The sequence below is a fragment of the Peromyscus leucopus genome, chromosome 5 (assembly GCF_004664715.2).
Source record: "Peromyscus leucopus breed LL Stock chromosome 5, UCI_PerLeu_2.1, whole genome shotgun sequence".
In the NCBI taxonomy this organism is placed as follows: Eukaryota; Metazoa; Chordata; class Mammalia; order Rodentia; family Cricetidae; genus Peromyscus; species Peromyscus leucopus.
In genome coordinates, this window is record NC_051067.1 from 10,065,347 (window position 1) to 10,089,958 (window position 24,612).

Consider the following 24,612-nt stretch of genomic DNA (forward strand, 5'->3'; position numbering starts at 1 on the left):
ATCTGTAACCTACCTGTAAAATGTCATCATGCAGCCCGTGATGGTCATGTTCATTGGGACCTGAGCTGACATTCTTCCTATCAGAATCATCTTTTCACCCGTGTCCGGATGGAAAGCTGAATCATACACGTACTTTGCTCTCCACAACTCATTTTCCGTGAGGCCAGCAGGAACGATTCCTTGCCTAGAAAATGACATCAAAAGTCCCAGCAACTGCTCCATTCAGATACCTTACCTTGAGCTTCATGGTTGGCAAAATCTTACTGCACCTATGGGACCTGGCAGGTCTGTTAGAGCGGTGGTGGTGGTTATTATTATTTTTTAAATTATTTATGTGTTTTCAGTGCTGGGAGTTGAACCCAGGGCCTCACACATATAGCATGCACTCTATTACTGGTCCTCCTGGCAGCTTAAGAACAAAAACACTGTTACAGTGAACTTCTCAGACCCACGCATCTCCATTATCTGTAATTTGGAAAATAACAGAAAGTAATATGCATATTAAGGAGTATTCAGCTTGAAGATATTCATTGTTTTAAGTGACATTAAAACTGTAGTCTGAACATGGCAAACTCTGAACTATTTTTAACCAGTCAGATCAAAGTTATGGCATTCAAGGCTATTACTTCATTTTAAACCTATCGTTGGCAAACTTAAGTTTGGGACCCTTTGGTGCAAATAAAGGGCTTGCTGCACAGTTTGACAGATGTTCTCATCAAAGAAATACTCACTGTCAGAGACTTAGAAAATACACAAATTTAGTGGAGCAATGAAGTTAGCCCGGGCCTAGCTACTGTTGCCACTGGCAACGCCTGGGTGAATACTTTCTCAGTCTTCCAAGGTGTTTAAGATATGACACCAGACCAGATGCTCACTAACCATGGCTTTTATTCAACAATACTCTGTAAATATTTCTTTGCTTGAATATAACATTCTTCTAAACCATCTACATTGGGTTGAATTGAATAGTAGTCCCCAAACACACATCCATATAGAAGAACAGGATGTGGCTTTATAGATGTAATTAGCCAAAGTGAAGGCCTACTGAATGAATGGTCACTAAACCCAAGGGACAGTGTCTATGCACAAACAGAGAAGGCAGAGAGTACAATGCTGTAGCTACAAGCCAAGAGATGCTGACAATTCCTAGAGCCACCAGGACCCAGGATGAGGCAAGGAGGATCCTCCCCGAAAGCCTTCAGAGGGAGTGTGACCCTACTGTGCCACCTGTCACTCAGACTTCCAGCCTCCAAACTAGGAAGGGGGCACATCACCCTTTAAATGCTACAGATTATTTCACAATGTGAGCTTTAATTGGGATTTCAATTCTACTTTTTCCATTTGTAAACATGGGAATAAGCCTTCATAATTAGAACTTTTTCCCACACTCAAGATTTAGGAATAAGTGAGTAAATTTGCTAAAGTGACAGCTATGTAAAATATTAAACATTTTAATGACTTTTATCCTCTGCACTTGAGTCTGAGTTTGTGGGGTGTGGAGGAAGCCCCGAGAGCACGCATATGACAAAGACCAAGGCCTTGAATTCATGAGAAATTGGCAAAGCCGGATCCCCACATGGGCCAGACTCAAGAGGGATGGCAAAGGATGGGTCAGAGTATGAGTGATCAGTGTGTGTACAGACTAGCAACTGCAGCTTCCTCCTCCAGGATGTTTAGAGCCTCAGAGTGCTCATCAACACAGACTCCCACCTGGAACAGCTAGTCCCTCCTCTGTGCGAACCTGAGGTTCTGGGTTGCCTGCTAGGCGCCCTCCATACAGCCCACATCACCACCCGACCCCAGCTTTCCTGTATGTGTGTCTGTCCTTTCTTCCTTTCCTCCCTGCCCTTAGTCAGGGTTCCAGAAACCAAGATGCAGGTTGTGACAGCAAAAACTATGCCTTTTGCTCTTGAGTCTGAGTTTGTCTTAAAAAACAGCAGGAATTTATCCTAAGTATGTGTCTAGTTACGGTTTCTATTGCTGCGATGAAACACCATGACTAAAAAGCAAGTTGGGGAGGAAAGGGTTTATCAGGCTTACACTTCAGCATTGCTGTTCATCACTGAGGGGAGTCAGGGCAGGAACTCACACAGGGCAGGATCCTGGAGGCAAGAACTGATGCAGAGGCCATGGAGGGTGCTGCTTACTGGCTTGCTCCTTATGGATGACTTGCTCAGCCTGCTTTCTTATAGAACCCAGGACCACAGCCCAGGGATGGCATTAACCACCATGGGCTGGGCCCTCCCCCAATGATCACTAATTGAGAAAATGCCTTACAGCTGGATCTCATGGAGGCATTTCCTCAACTGAGGCTGGTTCCTCTCTGATGACTCTAGTTTGTGTCAAGTTGACACACAAAACCAGCCAGTACAGTAAGAAAATGTGAAATTTGCTCACTTTACTTCCTGCTGGCTGGTTTCTGTCAGCTGGGGTGTGAGGAGCACAGGACTTGATTTTAGGCCTCTGCTGGGTCTCTGCTTACCTGCAGAGTGAGGACCACACTCACCACTTTAACAACAGCCCATCCTAACTGTTGGTGGGATAAGTGTTGTTCCTTCTATTACCCTCCTTATGTCTTAGTTACAGTCATTTGTCTTCCAGGAAAACCTTAAGTTATTTTTCTAGGTTTCATAGGCGATCACAGCTGTGCTGATGGAAACTGTTAATAGGAGAGATGCGTCGCTGCGACAGTGTAAGGCTTCCTAGTCTGACTTCGTCTCTAGTGACTTTGGTTATTTTAACTGTCACACACTTCTGAGTAAGGGTGTTCCCAGTTCTCCCCCCTTCACTCTTGCGGGCCGCAAGAGTATATTATAGAGACTCAGCTGGATATTAAGGCTATACCTAGAAATTTCAAGGTATTTTTCTAGAGGCAAGCCATTTATTATGGAATATTTGGTGTTATCCAGTTTTTAATATTTCAGCTGTCTTCTGCTATGAAATTCTTGCATGCCCAAATATTTCCAGACCATTATGGCAAACAGCTAAGCTTCTCCAACACTGTTCTACTAGGTACTAACACCCCCTACAGAGCCTAGGAGACAAGCAGATGGCAGATGCATAGCCTTGTTTCTTGTGCACATGAAGCTCAGACCATCCCTTGCCTTCAGGCCTACTGGCATTCCAGAGCAATTGACTGAGGAAACAGGACTTTTTGCATAACCAGGTGCAGTAAGGCCTGGAGCAGAATTCCAGAGGAGACACAGAACCGTGTGGCCAGAAAGAGGAGAAGAAGACAGATTCTGTAGAGAGTAGAGCAGATCTCTTGTAGAGTTTATCAGGGCCAGGGGTAGGGGGCCAGGAAGGATAGATGGAGGACAAAGGAACAGAGGACAAAGGAACAGAGGACGAAGGGACAGAGGATGAAGATGAGGTCAAAAGCATAGGCGCTTACTAAAACTATGAGGACAGGAAAAGTGGGCACAGAGAGGAGCTGAGTGTGAGGACAGGGCTGAAGCTGTGTAGATAGAATTTTGTCTTAGAAGAATAAAGTCAGCAGACAAAAGAGTGCAGTGTATGTAGATTCCCTCAGATACTCCACGCCGTATGTAGCGTCTTTCAAAAGGAGTCTGGGAGGAATTTTCTCAGGGCAGGAACTTGGGAAAATTCTGTTATCCTTACTTCACAGACATACACACTTCAAAATTTTAAATTATGTAGCAGTGTCTGTGTGGGGGGATGTGCACATGTGTGCAGGTACCTGCAGAGGCCACAGGTGTTGGGTTCCCTACATCTGCAGCTAACAGGTGTTTGCGAGCTGCCCGAGGTGGGTGCTGGGTACTGAACTTCAGTTTTCTGTAAGGGCAGTATACACTCTTCACCTCTGAGCCACTTCCCCCGCCCACATTCTGCATCTTCAAGTGTTCTGACACAGTGTGAATTGCTGTCACTGTGCATGCTGATGCTATATGTGGATTAAAAGCAGACCCTCTCATCACATTTATTTGTTATTTCAAGGTGATGAGGATATTGTCAGCTGCAAGATACAATTGCTTCATCTTTTTAATATCTCTACTTAGTTTCAAAGTGTTTTTGAACAGTGAAGACTTATTCTTACCCTTGATGCCTTGGGCTGCATGCTTTCCTATATGTGTTCCCTGAGTCATTAATAGAGGTTACTGTGATACCTCAGTAAACCCCCCCACTCTATCCCCTACAGACAAAGAGAAGCTTAAACCAGGATTCCTAAGTGTAGATAAGAACTTAGACCTCTTTCCCCAGGTGGCTGTATCTGCTACAGGGACTTTGGAAAACACAGAGTCAGGATATTCGACCAAAAGACTAAAAAAAGGGAGGCAGGTTAAAATAAATTATATGGTCTGTGCCTTTAAGAACTAGCCTCACAAAGAAAGGGGAGCACTCCTTCCAACCTCCCTGCTGTGAGTAAGAGATTTGGAAGAGCCTCCCTGGAGGCTTGTAAACTTAGAATACACCTTACTTTTGCATTCTGTACCTAAAGTCTTCAGTGGTGGCTTTGGGGACGCAATCTAGGCACAACAAGACCCTCACTCACCAGGTGGTGGTGGCACACGCCTTTAATCCCAGCACTCGGGAGGCAGAGGCAGGCGGATCTCTGTGAGTTCGAGGCCAGCCTGGGCTACCAAGTGAGTTCCAGGAAAGGTGCAAAGCTACACAGAGAAACCCTGTCTCAAAAAAAAAAAAAAAAAAAAAAAGACCCTCACTCTATTGTCTCAAAAAGGGGGCCTTAGACAAAGATATCTCAATATAGATAGATGCAGGCCAGTTTCAAGTCCCCAGAAATGATGGCGCCAGCCCCAGGAACAAAAGAACAGAGTCAGGATGTCTGATGGTAACCAATTAACCACAAGATGCCCCTCTCCAGAGATAACATGACCAGACCCCAGAGATGAGTTGTAAAACTCCTGACAGGGCAAACAGATAAGCTAGAATAAGATAAAGTCCAGGCCCAGGAAAAACTGGACCAATCAAAGATGGACCCATACTAACCCTCTCCCCTCTAAGAAATTTTATGGGTTTTGCCTATAAAAACTAACTTCCCCAAGAAAGAGTAACTCTTCCCTGCCTCACTTGAGATGGCTTGAGATGAGTTCCCTGTCATGACTTGCAGCAGAAGTAAACCTTGCTTTTGCATTCTGGTATGCTCGTCCTTGGTGGTCTCTCTGGGGGTTACGATCTGGGCATAACAGTTACAGGGAAAAAGAAATGCCTATGTTCAAGTTTGGGAAAAGGGATTAAAGAATCCTACAGCTCCAGTTCCTAAATATTTTGGAAACTGAAAGCAAAGCAGGATGGGGAGGAGTAGGGTGGTATATGACAATATGACATCATCAAGACTGGAGCTGTCTCAAATCTCACAAAGCAAACACCGTTTTTTCCTTTTCTCCCTCCCTGCAGCATGTACTAAACACAGGTTGATGTCAGGGTTAGAGTACTAAGCACATGGACTGCTGTCAGGGTTAGAGTACTAAGCACATGGACTGCTGTCAGGGTTAGAGTACTAAACACAGGTTGATGTCAGGGTTAGAGTACTAAGCACATGGACTGCTGTCAGGGTTAGAGTACTAAACACATGGACTGCTGTCAGGGTTAGAGTACTAAGCACATGGACTGCTGTCAGGGTTAGAGTACTAAACACAGGTTGATGTCAGGGTTAGAGTACTAAGCACATGGACTGCTGTCAGGGTTAGAGTACTAAACACATGGACTGCTGTCAGGGTTAGAGTACTAAACACAGGTTGATGTCAGGGTTAGAGTACTAAGCACATGGACTGCTGTCAGGGTTAGAGTACTAAGCACAGGTTGATGTCAGGGTTAGAGTACTAAACACAGGTTGATGTCAGGGTTAGAGTACTAAACACAGGTTGATGTCAGGGTTAGAGTACTAAGCACATGGACTGCTGTCAGGGTTAGAGTACTAAACACATGGACTGCTGTCAGGGTTAGAGTACTAAGCACATGGACTGCTGTCAGGGTTAGAGTACTAAACACAGGTTGATGTCAGGGTTAGAGTACTAAGCACATGGACTGCTGTCAGGGTTAGAGTACTAAGCACATGGACTGCTGTCAGGGTTAGAGTACTAAACACAGGTTGATGTCAGGGTTAGAGTACTAAGCACATGGACTGCTGTCAGGGTTAGAGTACTAAGCACATGGACTGCTGTCAGGGTTAGAGTACTAAGCACATGGACTGCTGTCAGGGTTAGAGTACTAAGCACATGGACTGCTGTCAGGGTTAGAGTACTAAACACATGGACTGCTGTCAGGGTTAGAGTACTAAACACAGGTTGATGTCAGGGTTAGAGTACTAAACACATGGTCTGCTGTCAGGGTTAGAGTACTAAGCACATGGACTGCTGTCAGGGTTAGAGTACTAAACACATGGACTGCTGTCAGGGTTAGAGTACTAAGCACATGGACTGCTGTCAGGGTTAGAGTACTAAGCACATGGACTTCTGTCAGGGTTAGAGTACTAAGCACATGGACTGCTGTCAGGGTTAGAGTACTAAACACATGGTCTGCTGTCAGGGTTAGAGTACTAAGCACAGGCGGCTTTAAGCACATGAACGTCTGCTATCTTCATAAACAGTGTGTGGCCCATCCGCTGTTGGACTTAATTGTTTAATTAAACACATACAATTCATGAAGAGTTCCTACTGCGGTATCATTGTTTTTACTGTGTAACTCTATCTGGTTCTTCTTTGGGAATAAAGAGAAGGGATTTAGAAATTCTGGTGTGGCTTGTCGGGGCTTTTAGCGCCACGTTAGGACCACATTTCGGATCAAGTTCCCGTTGTTTCTAACAGCCCCTTTCTGGTGCAGCTCGAGCTGGCTGGTGAATGCTGTCTGGCATTCACGAGACCTACAGTCAACACCGGATTATTCTGATCCACTTACCCTAAATTGTCCTTTGTCTGATTTCTATTCAGAATTTCTGCTTCTTTTTTATTTTAGTTTTTAAATTTCATCTCTTGCCTACTCAAGGAGAGTTCTCAAGGAGTGTGGACCTGATTCTTTGCTAATGATGGCAGTCTGGTATAAACCGCCTGGCTGCAACCCTCTGCTGGGCACCACATGCTGACTCGTCCACCAGTGGGCATGCAGATGACAGATAACTTTCTTATTGTGTTCATGGAGGCCAATTCAGGGGGCAAAAGGGACTAACAGGAGGGGGAGGGGGAGGGGGAGGGGTGAGAAACACCCAAGCAGGAGTTTATGGGAAAATGCTCCAACTTTTACATGAAAATGTCTTTCTGAAGCCCAGTACTATGAATACACACTAAGAAAAAAATGTTACTTTAAGGGGAAAAAAAGTTTGTTTAGGGCTGGAGAGATGGCTCAGTGGTTAAGAGCACTGGCTGCTCTTCCAGAGGACCCTAGTTCGATTCCCAGCACCACGTGGTGGTTCATAACCATCTGTAATTCCATTCTCAGGAATACAGTTCCCTCTTCTGGTCTCTCCAGGCACCAGGCACCCAAGTGGCTCACACACACACATGCAAACAAAATGCCCATATACATAAAAAAGTTTGTTTATAGACAACATAAAAGGTTTAAAAAATGGCCACGTACGGCTCTCTCCTCTGGAAAGGGCATGTCTCTTTAGCTTGTAGACAGGTTCTGAGTGCAGAACGTCTTTCTCTGTTACATAGATTGGTGTTCTCTTGAGCTTTCCTGAAGCAAGTAGCAACTAATTATTTCTTCACCCTCTAGTCCATAGCCCCCTTATATAGTCACTGTTGATGTGACTGGATTTAGAATCCCCCAGGACATCAGAAAAACACACCTCTTGGTATGTCTTTGAAGGCACTTCCAGAGGAGATTAACCGTGTGTACGTGTCTGTGTGTGCATGCATGTGTGTACATCCTGACTGTGGGTGCCAGCGTCCTTGGGCTGGGGACTCAGATAGAATACAGCAGGAAAAAGCCGAGGGTGCTGACCTCCCTCCTTCTCTGCAATAACCATGGCAACGGTGGATAGAATGGCTCCTCCCTTAAGTTATTCACATCAGGTGTTTCGGTCAGAACACCACCAAGGAAACTGCTAAAGTAACGGAGACATAATCTTTCCCCCCCTTACTCTTTCAGGAATGGCAAGGGCAGTCCAGAGCCTGACCTGCACGCTAAGAGCAGTTGTTACAGTTTTAGAACAGCCCACAGAGACCTTCTCAATACCTTTTGGCCCTTTTAGAGTTTGCTGACCTCTCATTACGGTCCTTGAGGAGCCCATATGGTTTATTCTCTGCTCTGTCTGTTGTTAGTTCCCAAACATTGTTTCCAGTGAAGATTTTAAGTTCTCTACAGCATTTTAAGTTTCTTTGTCTCTTCATTATGTCATCTTCAAGTGGTCAACCTGCACTCTGTCTTTGTTCCAAATTCACAAAGAACACTGATTTTCCTGAAGTCCTGAAAACACGCTTAAGTGAAGTCTTCCTTTGGAGACTGGCACTGGTCCCTCCTAACCGCCCAGCCAGCAGGAAACACCTGAGGCGTGTTATTCCTGCTATGTTTAGGGGTAGAGCACCTGACGGTGGAATTCCCTGTATCTGATTGGCTTTTCCCTAGAGCAGAAACCAGCAAATTACTGTCCATGGCCTGTATGTCCTCCAGATCACAGGGATTTTACACTAAAAGGGTTATAAAAAAGTAGTAAAGTTATTATGCGACTGAGACTCTTTGAAGTGTACAAAGCCTCAAGTATTTATTTTTTCAAAAAATTTCATGTGTATAAGTGCATGTGTGTAAGTGCACCATGTGCATGCCTGGACCCATGGAGGTCAGAAGAAGGCATCAGGTCCCCTGAAACTGGAGTTACAGGCTGTTGTGAGCCACCACGTGGGTGCTGAGAGCTGAACCTGGGTCCTCTGCAAGAGCAAGCAGCTCTTAACTGTTAGCTGCTCTCCAGCCCCTACAACATTTCTTATCCAGTTATTTATTTATTTTTATTTATTTATTTTATTTATTTATTTAAAATAGAATACATCTACTGCTGAATTAGCTGTCTCCAAGCACACAAATTCTGAGATTAGAGTATTTTCTATAGGATGCCTGATATTTGTTTATTTGTATTTAATCCCATACATTCCTTTTTTATTTTTTGAGATGGGGGTCTCACAATGTTGCTCAGGCTTGTCAAGCACTGGCTGGGTGAGTCCCCTGCCTCAGCCTCATGAGTAGCTGGGACTTAGGCAGGTAGTACCATGTCTGGATTCTTTCTCATGTGTTGATATCATCTCTAGATTACCTGCTACACATCATGAATGAGAAATGCCCTGTACAGTTAGACTGCACTGTTCATGGAGTAATAATAAGAAAAAGAAGTCTGTTCATGTCCAATGCTGGCAGAAGATAGTTTTCTAGTGGTTTCTACCAGAACTGGTTAAAAGCAAGGCCAGAGAATTGGTGAATGTGGAAGACCAATTGTCCCTGCATAGGTGGCATCCTCTTATCTTATGTGTGACCCTCTTAATCGATGGAGTGCATCTCACATGTACATGCCTGAACTTCATCAGAATCCTTCCCATCTGAGTACTCACCTAGAAAGTCTCCCTCATTGGGGGCGTGTCTCAGCAGCAATGGCCCTACCCGTAGTTATCAGGGGCCTGTTTCTTTTTTTTTTTATTAAAAATACTTTTTTATTATTTTTAATAATGTGTGAGTATGTGCAGAGGTTCTGGCCTGGAGCTAGTTACAGACACCTGCTGGTGGTTTCTGGGAATTGAACTTGGGTCCTCTGGAAGAGCAAGCAGTACATGCTCTTAATCACTGAGCCATCTCTCCAGCCCCTTATTATTATTTTTTTTTTAATTTTTTAAAGGTTTATTTCATATGTGTGATTATTTTGCCTGCATGTATGTATGTATACCATGTGGGTGCCTGGTGCTCACACAGGCCAAAAGAGAGCATTGGTTCTGTTGGAACCAGAGTTACAGGCTGTTGTAAGCCCCAAGGGAGCTGGAAATCAAACCTGGATCTTCTGCAAGAGCAGCAAGTGCTCTTAACTGTGAGCCATCTCACCAGCCTTCTTGAGTGTATTAAAACAACAACAACAACAACAACAACAACAACAACAACACCAGGGTCTCCACTGGCATGATGGCGCATGCCTTCAATCCCAGTATTTGGGAGGCATAAGCAGGTAGATTTTTGTGAGTTCAAGTCCAGCCTGGTCTACATTGTGAATTCTAGTACAGCCAGGACTATGTAGAAAGAGGGGCCTGTTTCTTGAACGATGCTGTTTCTATCCAATGACAGAAAGGTGCTTGGGACAATTATGTCAAAGAAAAGGTCCAGGATGCTGGGGAAGGAGACCTCGCGGACAGGTCATCAAGCCACAGTGAACACTGGCTATCTGTGGTCAGGGTCAGCTCTGGGGATCTACATGATCTTCTTATTCATTTATTTTGGTATGTAGTAGTTTACAATACCACCCAATCAGGAAGCACTTTAAAAACAATTAACGCGGCGATCCACTACCCGGTAGGCCGGAAACAGCATCAACCTCACCTGTACTCATGCACCACCTTTCTTGCATTCTCTAGTTGTTCGTTTGTTAGGAGGATGTTCCTGGGGTCCGTGACAGTGAAGAAGTGATTGGCTCGGCCGACAAAAGTGCTCTGGTCCCATCGAGGCTCCTTGATGTTAATGTTGGGTGGCACTTCCCCAGACATCGTCCCAGATCCTGAAAAGGGAAGGAGTGGGCAAGCGAGGTGACACCGTTACTACAAGCAAGGTGTCTGGTAGCCACACTTAACCCGTGTGTAAAGATGACTCCGTGGGTAAAGCTTTGACACGCTAGCACGGTTACCTGTGCTCCACCCCTGGGACCGACATCAAAGGTAGGAGAATCGACTCCACCACGCTGTCCTCTGACTTTCACAGGCGTGACATCGCTGTGCTTACCAGCCCCGCCCCCCCCCCAGCACACACACATACAATAATTAATTTTTAAAAGCCACACAAAAATGCTTCATAATATTGAAGTAAGTTTTGACTTTGTGTTCAGTCACATTCATAGCTATTGTGGGGTGCATGCAATCCCCAAGCTGCAAGTGGAACCCCCTTTAAACTGAAGCAAGCTGTTCATAAACCTCAATGCATCTCAAACAAATTTTAAGAACTTGCTACATCTCTCTAATCTTAAGTACATAGTATTTCATTATCCCCTTTCTGCAGGAAAAGCCAAAGTTATTCTAGATAAGATAGAAACACAAAGTTTTAAAGTCACAAGGGCTGGAGGGCTGGCTCAGTCACTAAACTGCCTGCCACACACATGAGGGCCCAAGTTCAGATCCCTAGAGCTCACTGCCAGTCAGTCTAGCCAAACCTGTTAGGCCCAGGCTCAGTAAGGGACACTGTCTCAAAAAATATAATGGAGAGTGACTGAGGAAGCCACCTGATGTCAGTCTCGGCCTCCATTAGCACGTGCCTTTGAGTGAAGCAGTGAATGCCAACATTACTGTGTTCTGGTCTAACAAATGTCATTGCTACTGAAAGTAACTGACAATGCAGAATATCATAAAACTAAAACACAATGATAACTAATGCTAGTGATTATAAGACTGAAAAAGGCAGATTCTTTCAGCCTGTTCAGTGCATAAACCACTAGTCAAAAATTTAAAAAAAAATCTCCTTCAATTTACCGGAAACGCGGAGACAAGCAACACAGCTTACAGTCTCACAGAGCAAAAATGGCACCTTCCCTTCTGGTTCACGATCATTATTTTTTCCACTATTTGTTCACTCATTTCTGAATCATATTGCTTACTTCAGAACAGGACTGTAATGTTTTACTACTTGCTTATGGTATGCTGAAAACCACAAGCTTATTATGCAAATAACAAATAGAATTTCCACAACCCAGTCTCTCTGTAATAATTATTACTGTCTTCAGAAATCCATTTTTCTGAAAAGCTTTTCAAGTATAAAAATAATTTGATAGGCTAGCTTTTAAATTTTATTTTAGAATTTCATACATGAATATATCCATTCCTCCTCAGTCTCTCCTGTGTCCTCCTCTTCATCCCCCTCTCAAGTTTATGACCCTTTCTACAATTATATGTATATGTAATACGTTATATACAAACATACTGCGACCAATTAGTGTTACCCTTATGTACATGAGTGTAGTGCTAACCACTTGGGTATGTGCAACCTATCAGATGGTTCACCCTGAAAAAAACTGATTCCTCCTTTAGCAGCTGATTGGCACGTTCAGCAGGTCCACTCCCACCCCTACCCACTTACAATCTTGTCTCTTACAATCTTTCCACCCTGTTTCTGGATGTTCATTTACATTTGCTTCATGAAGACCCTCTAGCAGCATCAGATCTTCACTGTGGACCCACAGTAACCCTTTGGACCTGTTCTGGTTTATTTCTCAACATTACACATAACACCATGCCTTTGTCTGGAGCTCTCTTTCCTCTATCTGTTGATTTTCTTGGATAAAATCTCTGGTGTTGGGGAGTCAAAGGATCCGGTTATTACAGAGGCTTCAGAATATTAATTTTCATACACCTGTTTCTTTTTCTTCCATTTCTAACATCAGTTCTAACAGTAGCTTTCTGTACTATTTGTTACACAAATTCTTAGGACCATTTACAACATCAGATGCAAATGCTAGGCCACCCTGTAATTTGTCGTCTATCAAAACCCCCAAATAACATATCCCTGACCACTGGATCAAAACTGAACATGTCAGTCAGGCACCCAAGTCTGAAGTGGGTGGGTGGTGGAAGTGAGAGGATAAAATCTAGCTATTGATAAAATGGGCTGGGACAGCAGACCCCAAAACAAGGAGGTGCAGAGCCAACAGGAAACCTCTTTCCTCCTAGCTACAAAGTGTCAACAGTGTCTGGGTGACCCCACTTCCTAGATGACAGTCACTGAGTTCCCAGGCTAGGCACAGGGCTTCATATTAGGGACATTCTGGACTCAGCATCCTGAGTCCCTCTCAACATTGTGGTTTCCAAGGAAACAGGGATTTGAGTCCACTTCCCAGTTCAAACTTCTTTCCCCAGTCATGGTTTGTGCCCATCATAATGCTGCAGCATTAAACTCCACTGGTCTCCATAATACTATGGTAGCTGTCATTTTCCTGCTTGGCTAGACCCCACACGACTCCCCTGGTAGTGATCTTCCTTACCACAGTGAGCCAGGAAGTACATCGCCATTGGACAGCAGCTCTGTCCCTGCTGGCCTTTGCCTGACAGGCCCAAAATATAAATTAGAACAAATATACTATTGTGCATGTTAAATCCAGGGATATACACATATAGTACATAGTCACTCCCCTTATCTGAGGGGGTGAAGTCCCCACAGTGGATATCTGAAACCACAGATAGTGTAGACCCCTATATATAATGTTTTTTCTATATGTATATACTTGGAATAAAGTTAATTATTCAATTAGGCACAACAAAAAGTTAACACTACCTGACAATGGAGCAATATGCATGATAATAAAAGCTGTGTGAATGGGTTCTCTCTCAAATTATTTTATTGCTTTTGAAATATTCTATTCAATATTTTTGGACCGTAGTTGATCATGGATTGCTAACATGGGCATCAAAGGCTGTGTCAGTGTGTGGAAACATGGATTGTTTATACAACCCACAAACAGTCAAGACTCCAGTTTTATGTAGGGAAGCTTCCAGACTTGCCTGCAGAGATCAGCCAAGGCATCTCAGCAAGCTTTGTAATGGAGGGGAGTCAGGAACATGGGTCCTGGGCCCAGAAGCCTGTCTGCACCTCAAGCCCGTCTGACCTGCCTTCAGTGTCTGTGTTTGGGGATGATGGTTATTAAGGGACCTCTACTGCTTAGGCAAATAATAATAATAATAATAATAATAATAATAATAATAATAACAACAACAAAAATCATAATAAAAAGTTGATAACTACTGTAAGAGACGAGAAGCTGAAGAGGGAAGGGACGGCTCGCAAAGTCCAGAGACCCTCAAAAGCAAGGATGGCGCATCACATCAAAGGCTCCCTGCTCAGTTTATCCCACAAAGGCAGCGGCAAAGACAGAAGCTCTAAACCACAGGGTACATCATGTGGAGAGCTTTCAAAGACACACAGGCCTTCTAGGGAGGCTCACACTCGAGGTTTGGCCAAGGCTGGCTGGACATGTGACTCAGCAGGGACTCTGGGCACCAACCTCCAGCTTGAAGGGCAGGCACCGCCCATGCTCTACACCGGACTGTACAGATGATGCTTCCTACCTGCCCTCACTGTGGGATCCCCCAGGCTGGAGTGGACTGTGATGTTCCCCAGGGGACACAGGATACCTAATTGTTCTCTGGAGCATTCTTTCTCCTTTATGCTTAATACAAATAACAACACAAAAATTTAAATGTAGCTTTCACAGAGGTGCAGCTCTTATCAACAAACTATGTCCCCCAATGTGTTAAGAACAAGCAACATTTTGGTTAAATTGTCACCAACGCAAACCACTTAACAGAATGGCTACTTTGTAGGAGTATTGCCGAAGAACCACACAGGATCTTACAAATGAGTCATCCAATGAGTTCACCACACAGACAGGGAAACTGAGACTCCAGGAAAGGAGATACTCTGTCCAGTGAAATGGCTGAAGGGGAAAGGGGACCCCAGGACACCGGCCAGCAACATCACTGTTTCTCACCAGTCTCTTTAGCTTTTTGAAAGGACAAAATCAGTTAACGTCTATAGAGCACTGGTGTCTTCGAGGTCCCCTTTTCCCTTTAAATAAGAACTTGTCCACTGCACTAGAAGTCCAGCATCATAACCTCATAGAGTACAGTCCAATAGAGCCACAAGACTGCAGAGGCCGCACCAAGTGTCCCCTCTAAGAGACAAAGTTTTTTTGTTTGTTTCTATTAAACACAGGGATAACTGTGAATGCTTAAGAGTGTGTGCTGTCCCGAGGCCAGTGCTGGAGTAAGCCATTTCCCATAACAGCTGTGCCCTTTCCACGAAGTACGAACATCTTACCAATAAGAAGAGATTCTAAGAGGCCACTCCCAACCCACAGAGGAACAGAGGAAGCAGGGCAGCTTTGCCTGCAGTGACTTTCATACTCCAGGTTAAACTGCCAAACCTCAGAAACCACAAAGCCCATGGATGGCCTTGTCCTCGTGGGCAGAAGAATGGCCTCCTAAGATGTGGACAGCTGGTCTCCAGCACCTGACAAAATGCTGTAACCATGGTTCTGGGGCTTTGCCGAGGGTTTCAGCCCCAATCGGGAGGAGAAGAGCTGACTAGGATTATCTGAGGAGGTCCAGAGTTACAGTAGGAGTCGATACATGAACACAACACCATTTGGAGTTGTGGGAGGCTGGAAAGGCAGAGGGACTCTTCCCAGCGCCTCCGGGTGGAAGGCTGCCTCAGTCAGGCTTCTGACCTCCAGCACACTAAGAGAATAATGAAAGTTGCACTAAATGTGTGGTTTGCTAGTGTGGCAAAGGGAACAGACGGGGCTCCATTCCCTCACTATGAGTCCAAGGAGCTCTCTACTGGCACAAACTGGAAGCAGTAACCCGTGCTTCCCACTCCCAGAAAAAGAAAGGTCACCAGACTAATCAGCAATGCCACATCAGCATCCTGACAGACAAGGCTGATATCAAGCCACATAAAATTTAATTATTTACTATGATCAACTATTCAAACCCCTCTGTAAGTATGAATTTCCACCTCCAAGCATAGCTTACACTTTCTCCACTTTCATTTTCTCCAGGGGTTGGTTGGTTTTTATAACCAGACTTCTTGCCTCTTCTCTTATCCCACTCCCACCTTGACTCCCAAGATCGCCTGGGTCAGCCACAGGCAGGAACTGGAGCTGCTCTTGAACTTGGTACCCAGGAGCAATGTGTGTGTCAGGCGGAGGAGGGGAGAAGGAAGCAGCTGAGACGATGCCTGGGCTAGCTTCACTCTGGGTCAAGAGTGGGCCAAGGAAGGGGGCTGCTGTGTGGGACTGTGTGAAGATTAGATAGTTATAGTTTTCCTTGTTAACAAATTCAGGAAAGAAACTCACTAAAGATGTAAAGTGTATAAGTTTGAAAGACATCAAAAGATAGTTTTCAGTTGGTAATATAAATTAGGATAGAAAATGAATTAGGCACAACATTTTGGACTCACCAAAATAAGATAAATGATGGAGTATTTTCTCTGAATCTGTCAAATGTTAATGGACTAGACATTGTTAATGTAATTCTTGACTGTATATATTGTATATACTTATTGTATATAGTTTTTCTTGTATTAGTTATAACCTTATTTTATTATTTTAGACAAAAAAGGGGAAATGTGGTGATATATTGTGTACCCTAATAAACTTGCCTGAGGATCAGAGGACAGAGCCAGCCACTAGATTAGACAAAGAGGTCAGGCAGTGGTGGCACACACCTTTAATCCCCAGCACTTGAGATCTCATGCCTTTGCTTGGGAAGCACACACGCCTTTAATCACAGGAAGTAATATGGCAGGGCAGAGAAAGGTATATAAGGCATGAGGAAAACAGGAACTCACTCTCTCTAGGCTGAGGATTTTGTAGAGGTAAGAACTAGTGGCTGGCTGTTCTGCTTCTCTGATCTTTCAGCTTTCACCCTGGTATCTGGCTCTGGTTTTTTTTTTTTTTTTTTTTTTTTTTTTTTTTTTTTTTTAATTGTTATTATAAGACCATCTAAGATTTGAACAACAATTGTGGCCATACCTTCTTCCTCCTGCCCATTGGGTCAAACCACAGCAGCATGAATAACTGCCAGCTGGATGATGGCACAGGCTGAGTTAGTGGCCTGAGTGACATGCCAAGGTGAACTGCAGAGGTATCCACCTTGCATGCTTGATACTGATTGGTCAGCCTGACTGGGAATGCCACAGCCACATTTTTGGAGAAGTGAGGTTGTTGTGGGGAGCAGGACATGGGGTGGGGTGGATGAGGTAACAGGAGGGCCTTGGATTCTTGAACATTTGGTTAACATGTAGAGAGCAGCCATCCAATGGCTGTGGACATAGACTTGTGCTGAAGGTTGAGACTGGGCCAAGTGCAAACCACGTTTTAGAGAAGTATATTTGAGCCAGGAAATAAAAGGTTCCTGATGATCAGTGGTACTGATTCTCCAACAGATGAGTCAACTGGGAGAGGCTGCTGCCTGCCTGTAGTGGCGAAGTTGTTACTTAGCCTCATGCTGATACTGGGGAGAGCATGGATGGCCCATGTAACTACAGATAGGTCAAGATGTTGGAGGGATACATACTTTCCAAACTGTGGACAGAGGCAGAGATAGTGAAAAATTCTATACTTCAAAAGAACAGATTGTATACAATACCAGAGAATGTTCAAGAACATCTCAGCTTTGATACACTGGAGGCAAGTAAAAGGTGCCCAGAGAGACAGAGATACCACACGGGAGTACATTTTCTTTGCCACCTCTACCTGAGGCTCTGACAGTTCTCCAGACTGCTAAAATGAATCCCTCTAGACAACTAGCAAGGATACAGGAAGATCAGGGAGAGGACCACACTCCAGGCCTGTGGTACTCAACACAGCAGGCAGAGGAGGCGTCCACAGCATTATTGACTGATCTGAGGACTGAAGACGTGAACACAAAGTGCTAGGGTTCACATACCACACTGGCAGATCTCCCATGTTTCACGGTCTGAAGAAATCCTGGGATAGGGAACCAGTGATGCAACCAAGCAGCCTGCAGCAGAAGCCAGACATCGGGCGAGAGTTCTCACTGCACATTTCAAAGGCTGAACTGTAACTTCTGGAGTTTTAGTCAATTGGGGGTTAATTTTGACTTGAGTCTATTCCACTGATGCTTGACTCTACTGTTTAACCAAGGTATTAATTCTTACTCAAGGATCTTTTCTATGAGTGATTTTAATCCTTAGATTTAATACCTTGGCTTTTAAAAACGCCTGTTTTTATAAGAGACAAAAAGTGAGATTTAAAACTTTTTTTCTGTAGTTTACTAAGAAGCAAAGTGATTTCAAGCCATTTGCTCATGAAAAACCATTAGCTTTTACTAGTCATTCACTCTCAGACAGTCTCATGGACAATTTAGGATGTCAGCTACTAGGACCATTAATAATTATAGCATTATGCTGCTTTTGGAACTGGAATTACAGATAGTTGTGAGCTGCCATGTGGGTGCCGGGAAATTGAACCTGAGTCCTCTGCAAGAGCAGTAAGCTGTAGGAGGCACAGAGGTTCTGTGCTCACAGATAAGCAGAAGGGAAGCAGCAATGTTAAACATGCACTGTTGTCTTTCAAAGGAAGAGACATAACCGGTTTTCGGCCCAGAAGGCTGAGAGTGGAGGGGGCGTATAGCCTGGTAACCTCTGCACTATCTGTATGACCAAGACCACCCCAGATCCTTCCCCAGAGCCTTAAGATGTCAAATGTAGTCAATCTGTAGCACTCATCTTTATGGAATGGTACTTTACAAAGAATTTAGATGTAGTCATGTCTTAAGCTTTATTGTGCACATGGAACTGAGTTACTTATCACCAGAAAACTGTCTTCCAAGGTTGTACTCTGCTTAAATATGCCTAAAATAAACTACCAGGTGTCAGGCTCTCAAAATTTGAACCAACACCAGCTACTGAGTCACTGAGTCGTACTGAACCGGACTTCTTCCTTCTTGCCTCACTCAGATACTCAGATGCTCTAGTGTGTGCAGGGGGACACCCACAATAAGTGCTCTTAACCATAGAGGCAACCTTTTTAGTTGTTATTTTGTCTTGTTTTGTCCATTTTGCATGAATGTGTGTGTGTGTGTGTGTGTGTGTGTGTGTGTGTGTGTGTGTGTAAATGCACACACACACATGCACATGGGAGTCATGGTGCATAGGTCAGAGGACAACTTGCAGGAATTGGTTCTCCTGAAGGTGGAGATCCCAGGATCTAACTCAGGCTAAACACTAGGTACCTGTTGAGTCCCTGTGCCAGACCTTGAAACAGCTTTCAAAGGGGACAGGAACTCTCTTTGTGCTAATGTTTAATCCTTAGCCAAGGTTCATGGAGCCTCATCAGAACACATTTCTCTAGACTTTGTAGACATTCATTAACAAACACAATTAACAAATGCAGTCAATGCCCACTAAGGCTTTTCACTGGCTTAGGCTCCTTTCCAAAGATCTTAACATGCACAACATCAAGTTGAAAAGCAAACACATTATAAAGGAACATATCCCACATTAATCTCTTCAAATGTTCATGCAGAGACCCTTCACACAGCAAGTTCACTATACCCAGGCCTCATCCAAGCCTGCTGAAGAGGCACTGTCAGACCACGAGCCCAGCAAACGGTGTCTGAGACTGAGATTGTGCTGACTGGTGTTGAAGCCACACACACTGCTCAAAAATGTTCTTCATGTCAATGGGCTCAACCTGCTTTAAAATTCCCAACAGCTAGGTCTCACGCACGCCAGAATGAGAAGCACAAAGAAGACTCTATATCCTCGCACATTGTCCAGTGAGGTTGATGGCTGGGTCAGCTCACTCCCAGCATCAGCCAGAGGAAACTGAAACAATGAGTTAACTTGCTCCTGGCACTCAGAAACCTGTTTTTCATCATTTCTGTCTGGCTACTGTAGCCAAAGAATTATAATTAACCAATAAAGTTATTCGTGTTTGACAATGAGAAAATATCGAAGAACAACATTCCTCATCCAACCTGACCATAACCTTTCTGTAGATGTTATGGGACCCTCTCTCTCCCTCTGCGTCCCGCAAAGCATCTTGGCTCCCTGAGGACTAGTGGACAATTACAGAAACCACTTTAAGAGAGCTGGTCATTGCAAGAATTAGTGATCATTTGGGCACTCACCTGACTCTAGAATTAGATCCCTTAGAAATGCCAAGTAATTTTTGTATCTGCAGCTCTGGCAGGAAGGACTCTGTATGTAAATCCTCCACCTTCCAACTCACCAGCTTGCTGCCAGTAAAGCTCATTTGCCTCTGTCACTGTCTTTCCTGTTCTTAGCTTCACTGGGTAACAGGGGGGACCAGATTCCTATGTTTACAGGACATGTCCCAGTCTTCATAAGCAATTAAGCATCCTGCCTGGCACCACACTGGCAGCACAGCCCTGGGCAAGGGTGAGGAGCAGCCCTTGATACCTAGGCCCTGGAGCACTTCCCTGGGGCACTCCCTTCATGCATCACCCCCATGCCTCCGCCGACGGAAGTTTATTAAGTCAGGGCACTGTCAACCAGTGGGCTACTTACTTGACTCAAAACTCTGCTCTGGGCCACACAGCCCAATCTCTGCCAGCTGTTGTGTAACCTGAGTCCTAGATTTGGAGGAGGAGGGTGGAGGGCGTGTGAGAACTGCTGCAAGGCCGAAGACAGAAACTTCTGCTTGTGGGCATAAGAAATCTGAGTTCAAATCTCAGCTCCGCCAACTACTTGGAGAACTCATACATGCTATTCAACACTTTCAAAATTGTTATAAGCGTGGGTTTCTGCCTGCCAATAAGTACTAATATTTGCTAATATTACTTACTCTAAAGCTGTCCTCACAGCAACTCCCCCCATCTAAGTCTTGGAGCCATCACCTCCTGTGGCACAGGAAAGCAGTTCACTAACTCAGCAATCCAAATGTGAACCTAACTTACCTGCTGCCAGGGTTTCTGCTCCCTTAGCGACCTGTGACCAGGGACTGCATCATCTCAGAGAATGTGACAGGGCAGAGCTGAGGTAAACCTAGTTTCTCAGAGGTACACTGGGAATATCTTAAGACCAGGCAAATTGGGAAACATGGTTGGGTAATAAATAAATAAATAAAAACCAAATGACCAAGAGTTAAGGAAGACCTTTAGGCCTGAGCTAGAGCAGTCTAAATATTTCAGTGATACTCTATCTCGTACCTGTTGTTACTGGCCTGTTTTTCCAGCCTGGTTCCTGCCTAGGGAGGACAGTTTGTGATCTACCTTGAGAATCGAATCAACCCTGACAACTTACAGAATGGGAACTGGACCAAGAGAACACGACCTGCATTGGAGTATGGATTCTATAACCCCACAAAACGGGAACTACTTTTCACCCTAAATCTAATTTTTCTGGAGAAACTGGACAGCCAGTCTCGTTCACAGGGTTGGTAGGATCCACCAAGTAGAGGGCTCTACTGACTTCACAGATGGAAAGCACCAAAGGTAGGGAGGGATCCCTGAGCGAGCCATGCTGGGGAGCCCAACTGCTGTCCTCACTGGTGGAGGCTGGGGGAGAATGGAGCATGGCTGCTCTAGCTTCCCAGAGATTCTCACAAGTATCTAAGCAAAAGAAACTTGCATCAAAAGAAACCAAATTTCAAACTTTTAGATACACACCAAAACATGTTTTAAAAAAGAGTTCTCTGAAATGTCATAGAAAATGAATAGGGAATGAGCTTCCTGGGAGAATCAGGGACAAACCTTTACCCCTGGCTAAAGATTAACAATGGTAATCACATTATTAAACTGGAAAGCAGGCTGTTGGTTAAAACTGCTGTTCTTTGGAGAAGTTAAGCAAAGGTCTAGGGCTGGGGACACAGCTCAGCGGCTGAGCACTTGCTCTGGCTCTGTTCCCAGCACTGGAGATGGAGGTGGGGTTTACTGTTCAGTTGGCTTCTTTGGGGCTGGGCAGGTGTGAAATAGTCTAATAGAACTACGAGGTCCACTCTCTGGGGGTTCCTCAGGTTCAGACACTGGGCTTTCCATGCAGCATCGGACTGTTAAATCCTCATGGCCTCCTGAGGTATCTTCCCACGTTCAAGGTGACAGCCTGGGCACAGTTTTGAATTTAAGAGGTAATGTGTCTGCAATGGACAATCATGCTAAATCAATGCCAACTACTTACTAATTTCTGTTGTCTTTTAGCCAGTCACCTGCCCCCAGTGGTCCTTTCTTATGGTCATGGTCATTCTAGAGATTAAACCACAGATAAGAAAGTTATATTTTGTGAAAAGATTTACTAGTTTGAAGAGCATGGTGAGATGCCTCAATGGTTAAGAGCACTCATTGTTCTTCCAGAGGACCTAAGGTTCAATTCTCAACACCCACTCACATCAGGTGGCTCATAACTGCCTGCAATTTGCATATAATCTCATGCAGCCACACACACACACACACACAAATAATAATAATTTTTAAATAAGAGCATGTCCAGTTGTAATGGATTTGTGCTGCAAACCCCTCGCTTTCAAGGACGGTGCTGGATGCAGATGTGGGCCCCGACACTCTGCCCGACCCCCCATGCAGCTCTGACTACTAGCACTCAGGTGACAAGACAGCCTTGTCCATGTTCCAGGCCTCAAGATCAACTCTGAGCCTGAGCTGTTTAAGGAGTCACCCAGAGGAGGGTGAAACCATATCTAATTAAAAAAAAAAAAATCTACTGATTTCTACCTGAGATGGTGGCACCCTGCAAAAATGATAAGACACTACCCAACCATTAACAGAATATTTTGGACATATTCAGTCAAATGATTTCCCACTCAAAAAGAATCAGTGTGGGGTTGGGAGTGAATTGACTCAGTGCTCAACAAGCACAAGGCCCTTGATTTGGTCCTCAGCCCTATGGGGGGAAAAGTCAACTTACAGACTATATATACCAAAGTCTACGAAATGATGTTACAAATTAATAGTATCAACTAATAATAAGTTTGAACTTTGTACAGATGAAGTATCTGGGCACACACCCATACACACTCAATAAGTGATATATAAACTTCACACATTGATAAGATTCCTAAGAATAAATTTTTACTTTCTAATGAATAGCTAAAAAAAAAAAAAAAAAAAAAAAAAAAGGAACAAAACAGACTAGTATAGATTTCTTACCTTGAACTCCAAACCATACATTGGCCTTACCCACAGCCAAAGGTACCTTGCCCTCACAGCTAACGCTACCATTTCTGTGGTGATAGATACTTTGTTTCATTCTCAGGCATCAGAAAGCAACAGTAACAAGGTGGGGGCTGGAGAGATGGCCAAGCCATCAAAAACACTTGATATTCTTTCAGAGGACCTGGGTTTGGTTCCTATCATCCACATCTGGCAGCTTGCAAAGGTGGGCAACTCCAATTCCAGGGGATCTAATGCTCTCTTCTGGCATCTGAGAGCACTTATACACATGCAGTACACACACGTACACACACACACACACACACACACACACACACACACACACCTGCTTTATTAGTCATTATGGCAGCTTTCTTTGCAGGAAATTAGGAGGGGCAAGGGATATTCCCTCTTAGCAAATAGCTTTTGTTGCATATTCTGGGAGTTTTCACCAAACTTTTACAGAAAACTAAATCTACTCTGTGCATTTTGCAGACCTTTGGCTGCACCCCACACCTAACCCTTGAATACACAGATGAAGCAATTCCTTATCAGAGCTGGGTGGGAACTGACAAACTCTTCCCAAACACCGTCATTTCTGCGAATGGGGCAATGTAGTCCTGAAGGGGAGAAAGGGGTGTCTCAGGTCCCGGGACTTCCTATCCAAATAGCTCTCTCTCACCCAACAAGCCGGAGTCCAACATTTTAAGAGTCACAAAATCCCCTTGTTTACCTGTGTGCCTGACCCCTCCTCCCACCTCTGCCTGGAAAATGGACAGGGAGAAAAATCTAGGCAGTAGTTCTTAACCTTCCTACTGATGTGACCCTTTAATACAGTTCCTCATGTTACAGTGACCCCCCCATAAAATTATCTTGTTGCTACTTCATAACTAATTTTGCTACTGTTACGAATCATAATGTAAATATCTGATATGCAGTTCCATGTGCGACCCACAGGTTGAGACCCACTCCTTAGAAGTATTCACAGTAGGTGCAGCAGAGGAGGGATCAGGAGTGTGAGAAAACTATAAGGAGTCCTGGGTAAGTGCCCAAACTCTGAAGTCCAGCGGAGCTAGGTTTTTCCATGAGATCGCTCAACAAATCTTCACTGAGAGCATACTGGTGGAAACAATGTATATACACACTCGGATTGCCTTGCTTCCTCCCTGGCCAGCTGTGACACTTTAGACAAGTTACTTAACTTCTGAGCCTCAATTTTCAAATCTGGATTATGGAGAGAATATCAAAGACTTGGAAGCATTGGATGAACACAAAAGTCAGAGATCTAATCCAGCAGGCACAGACCTTAGTGTGGTCATTGTCATTCTGGGTCTGTTGGACCTGCGATGCTCTGTAACATGATGTGGGAGCTGAGGGTGCATGCAGGTCCCATGGATCTACCTGGGGCACTTCGGTCCCCTGAAGAGACTAGGAATTGGAGGGCGGCCACCAGGTGGTCTCTCCTCGCCGACCTCCGGGTCCCAGCTTCTAGGAGCCACCAGGTCACCTGGCAATTGCGCGCACGCCCATCCTCGTGGAGACCGTCCCCCGGCAGCCATCTTGGCCGCCTGCACCCAGCAAGTTTCGTCACGCGGTGGCTAGGGACGCGTGGCAGGATGCGTAATGTGCCCTCCCATTGAGGGGAAGCGAGACCAGCTCCACGCGGGGTCCTCCCTAGCCACAGGCGGGAGCTGAGGACCCACGAGGTCCCCGGGAGTAGGCACCCGCCCCAGGTATTCCCCAGCGCGCGCAGCAGACCCCGCTGCATCCCCCGCAGAACCCGAGATCGAGCCAGCCCGCGCGCCCTGCAGCCCCCCGC

General features: G+C 44.8%; 1 protein-coding gene across 2 annotated transcripts in view; it reads right to left on the bottom strand.

Moving 5' to 3' along the window:
- Sfxn1 (sideroflexin 1) overlaps positions 1-24,612 on the bottom strand; it is a 44,811-nt gene that overhangs the window by 20,086 nt on the left and 113 nt on the right. For both annotated transcript variants that reach the window (XM_028863784.2, XM_028863783.2), the window contains exons 2-3: positions 10,486-10,660; positions 14-184 (exon numbers count right to left, since the gene is read on the bottom strand). In XM_028863784.2, coding sequence (XP_028719617.1) covers positions 14-184; positions 10,486-10,649 — 335 coding nt within the window. In that variant the 5' untranslated portion in view covers positions 10,650-10,660. The remainder of the gene's footprint in view (positions 1-13; positions 185-10,485; positions 10,661-24,612) is intronic.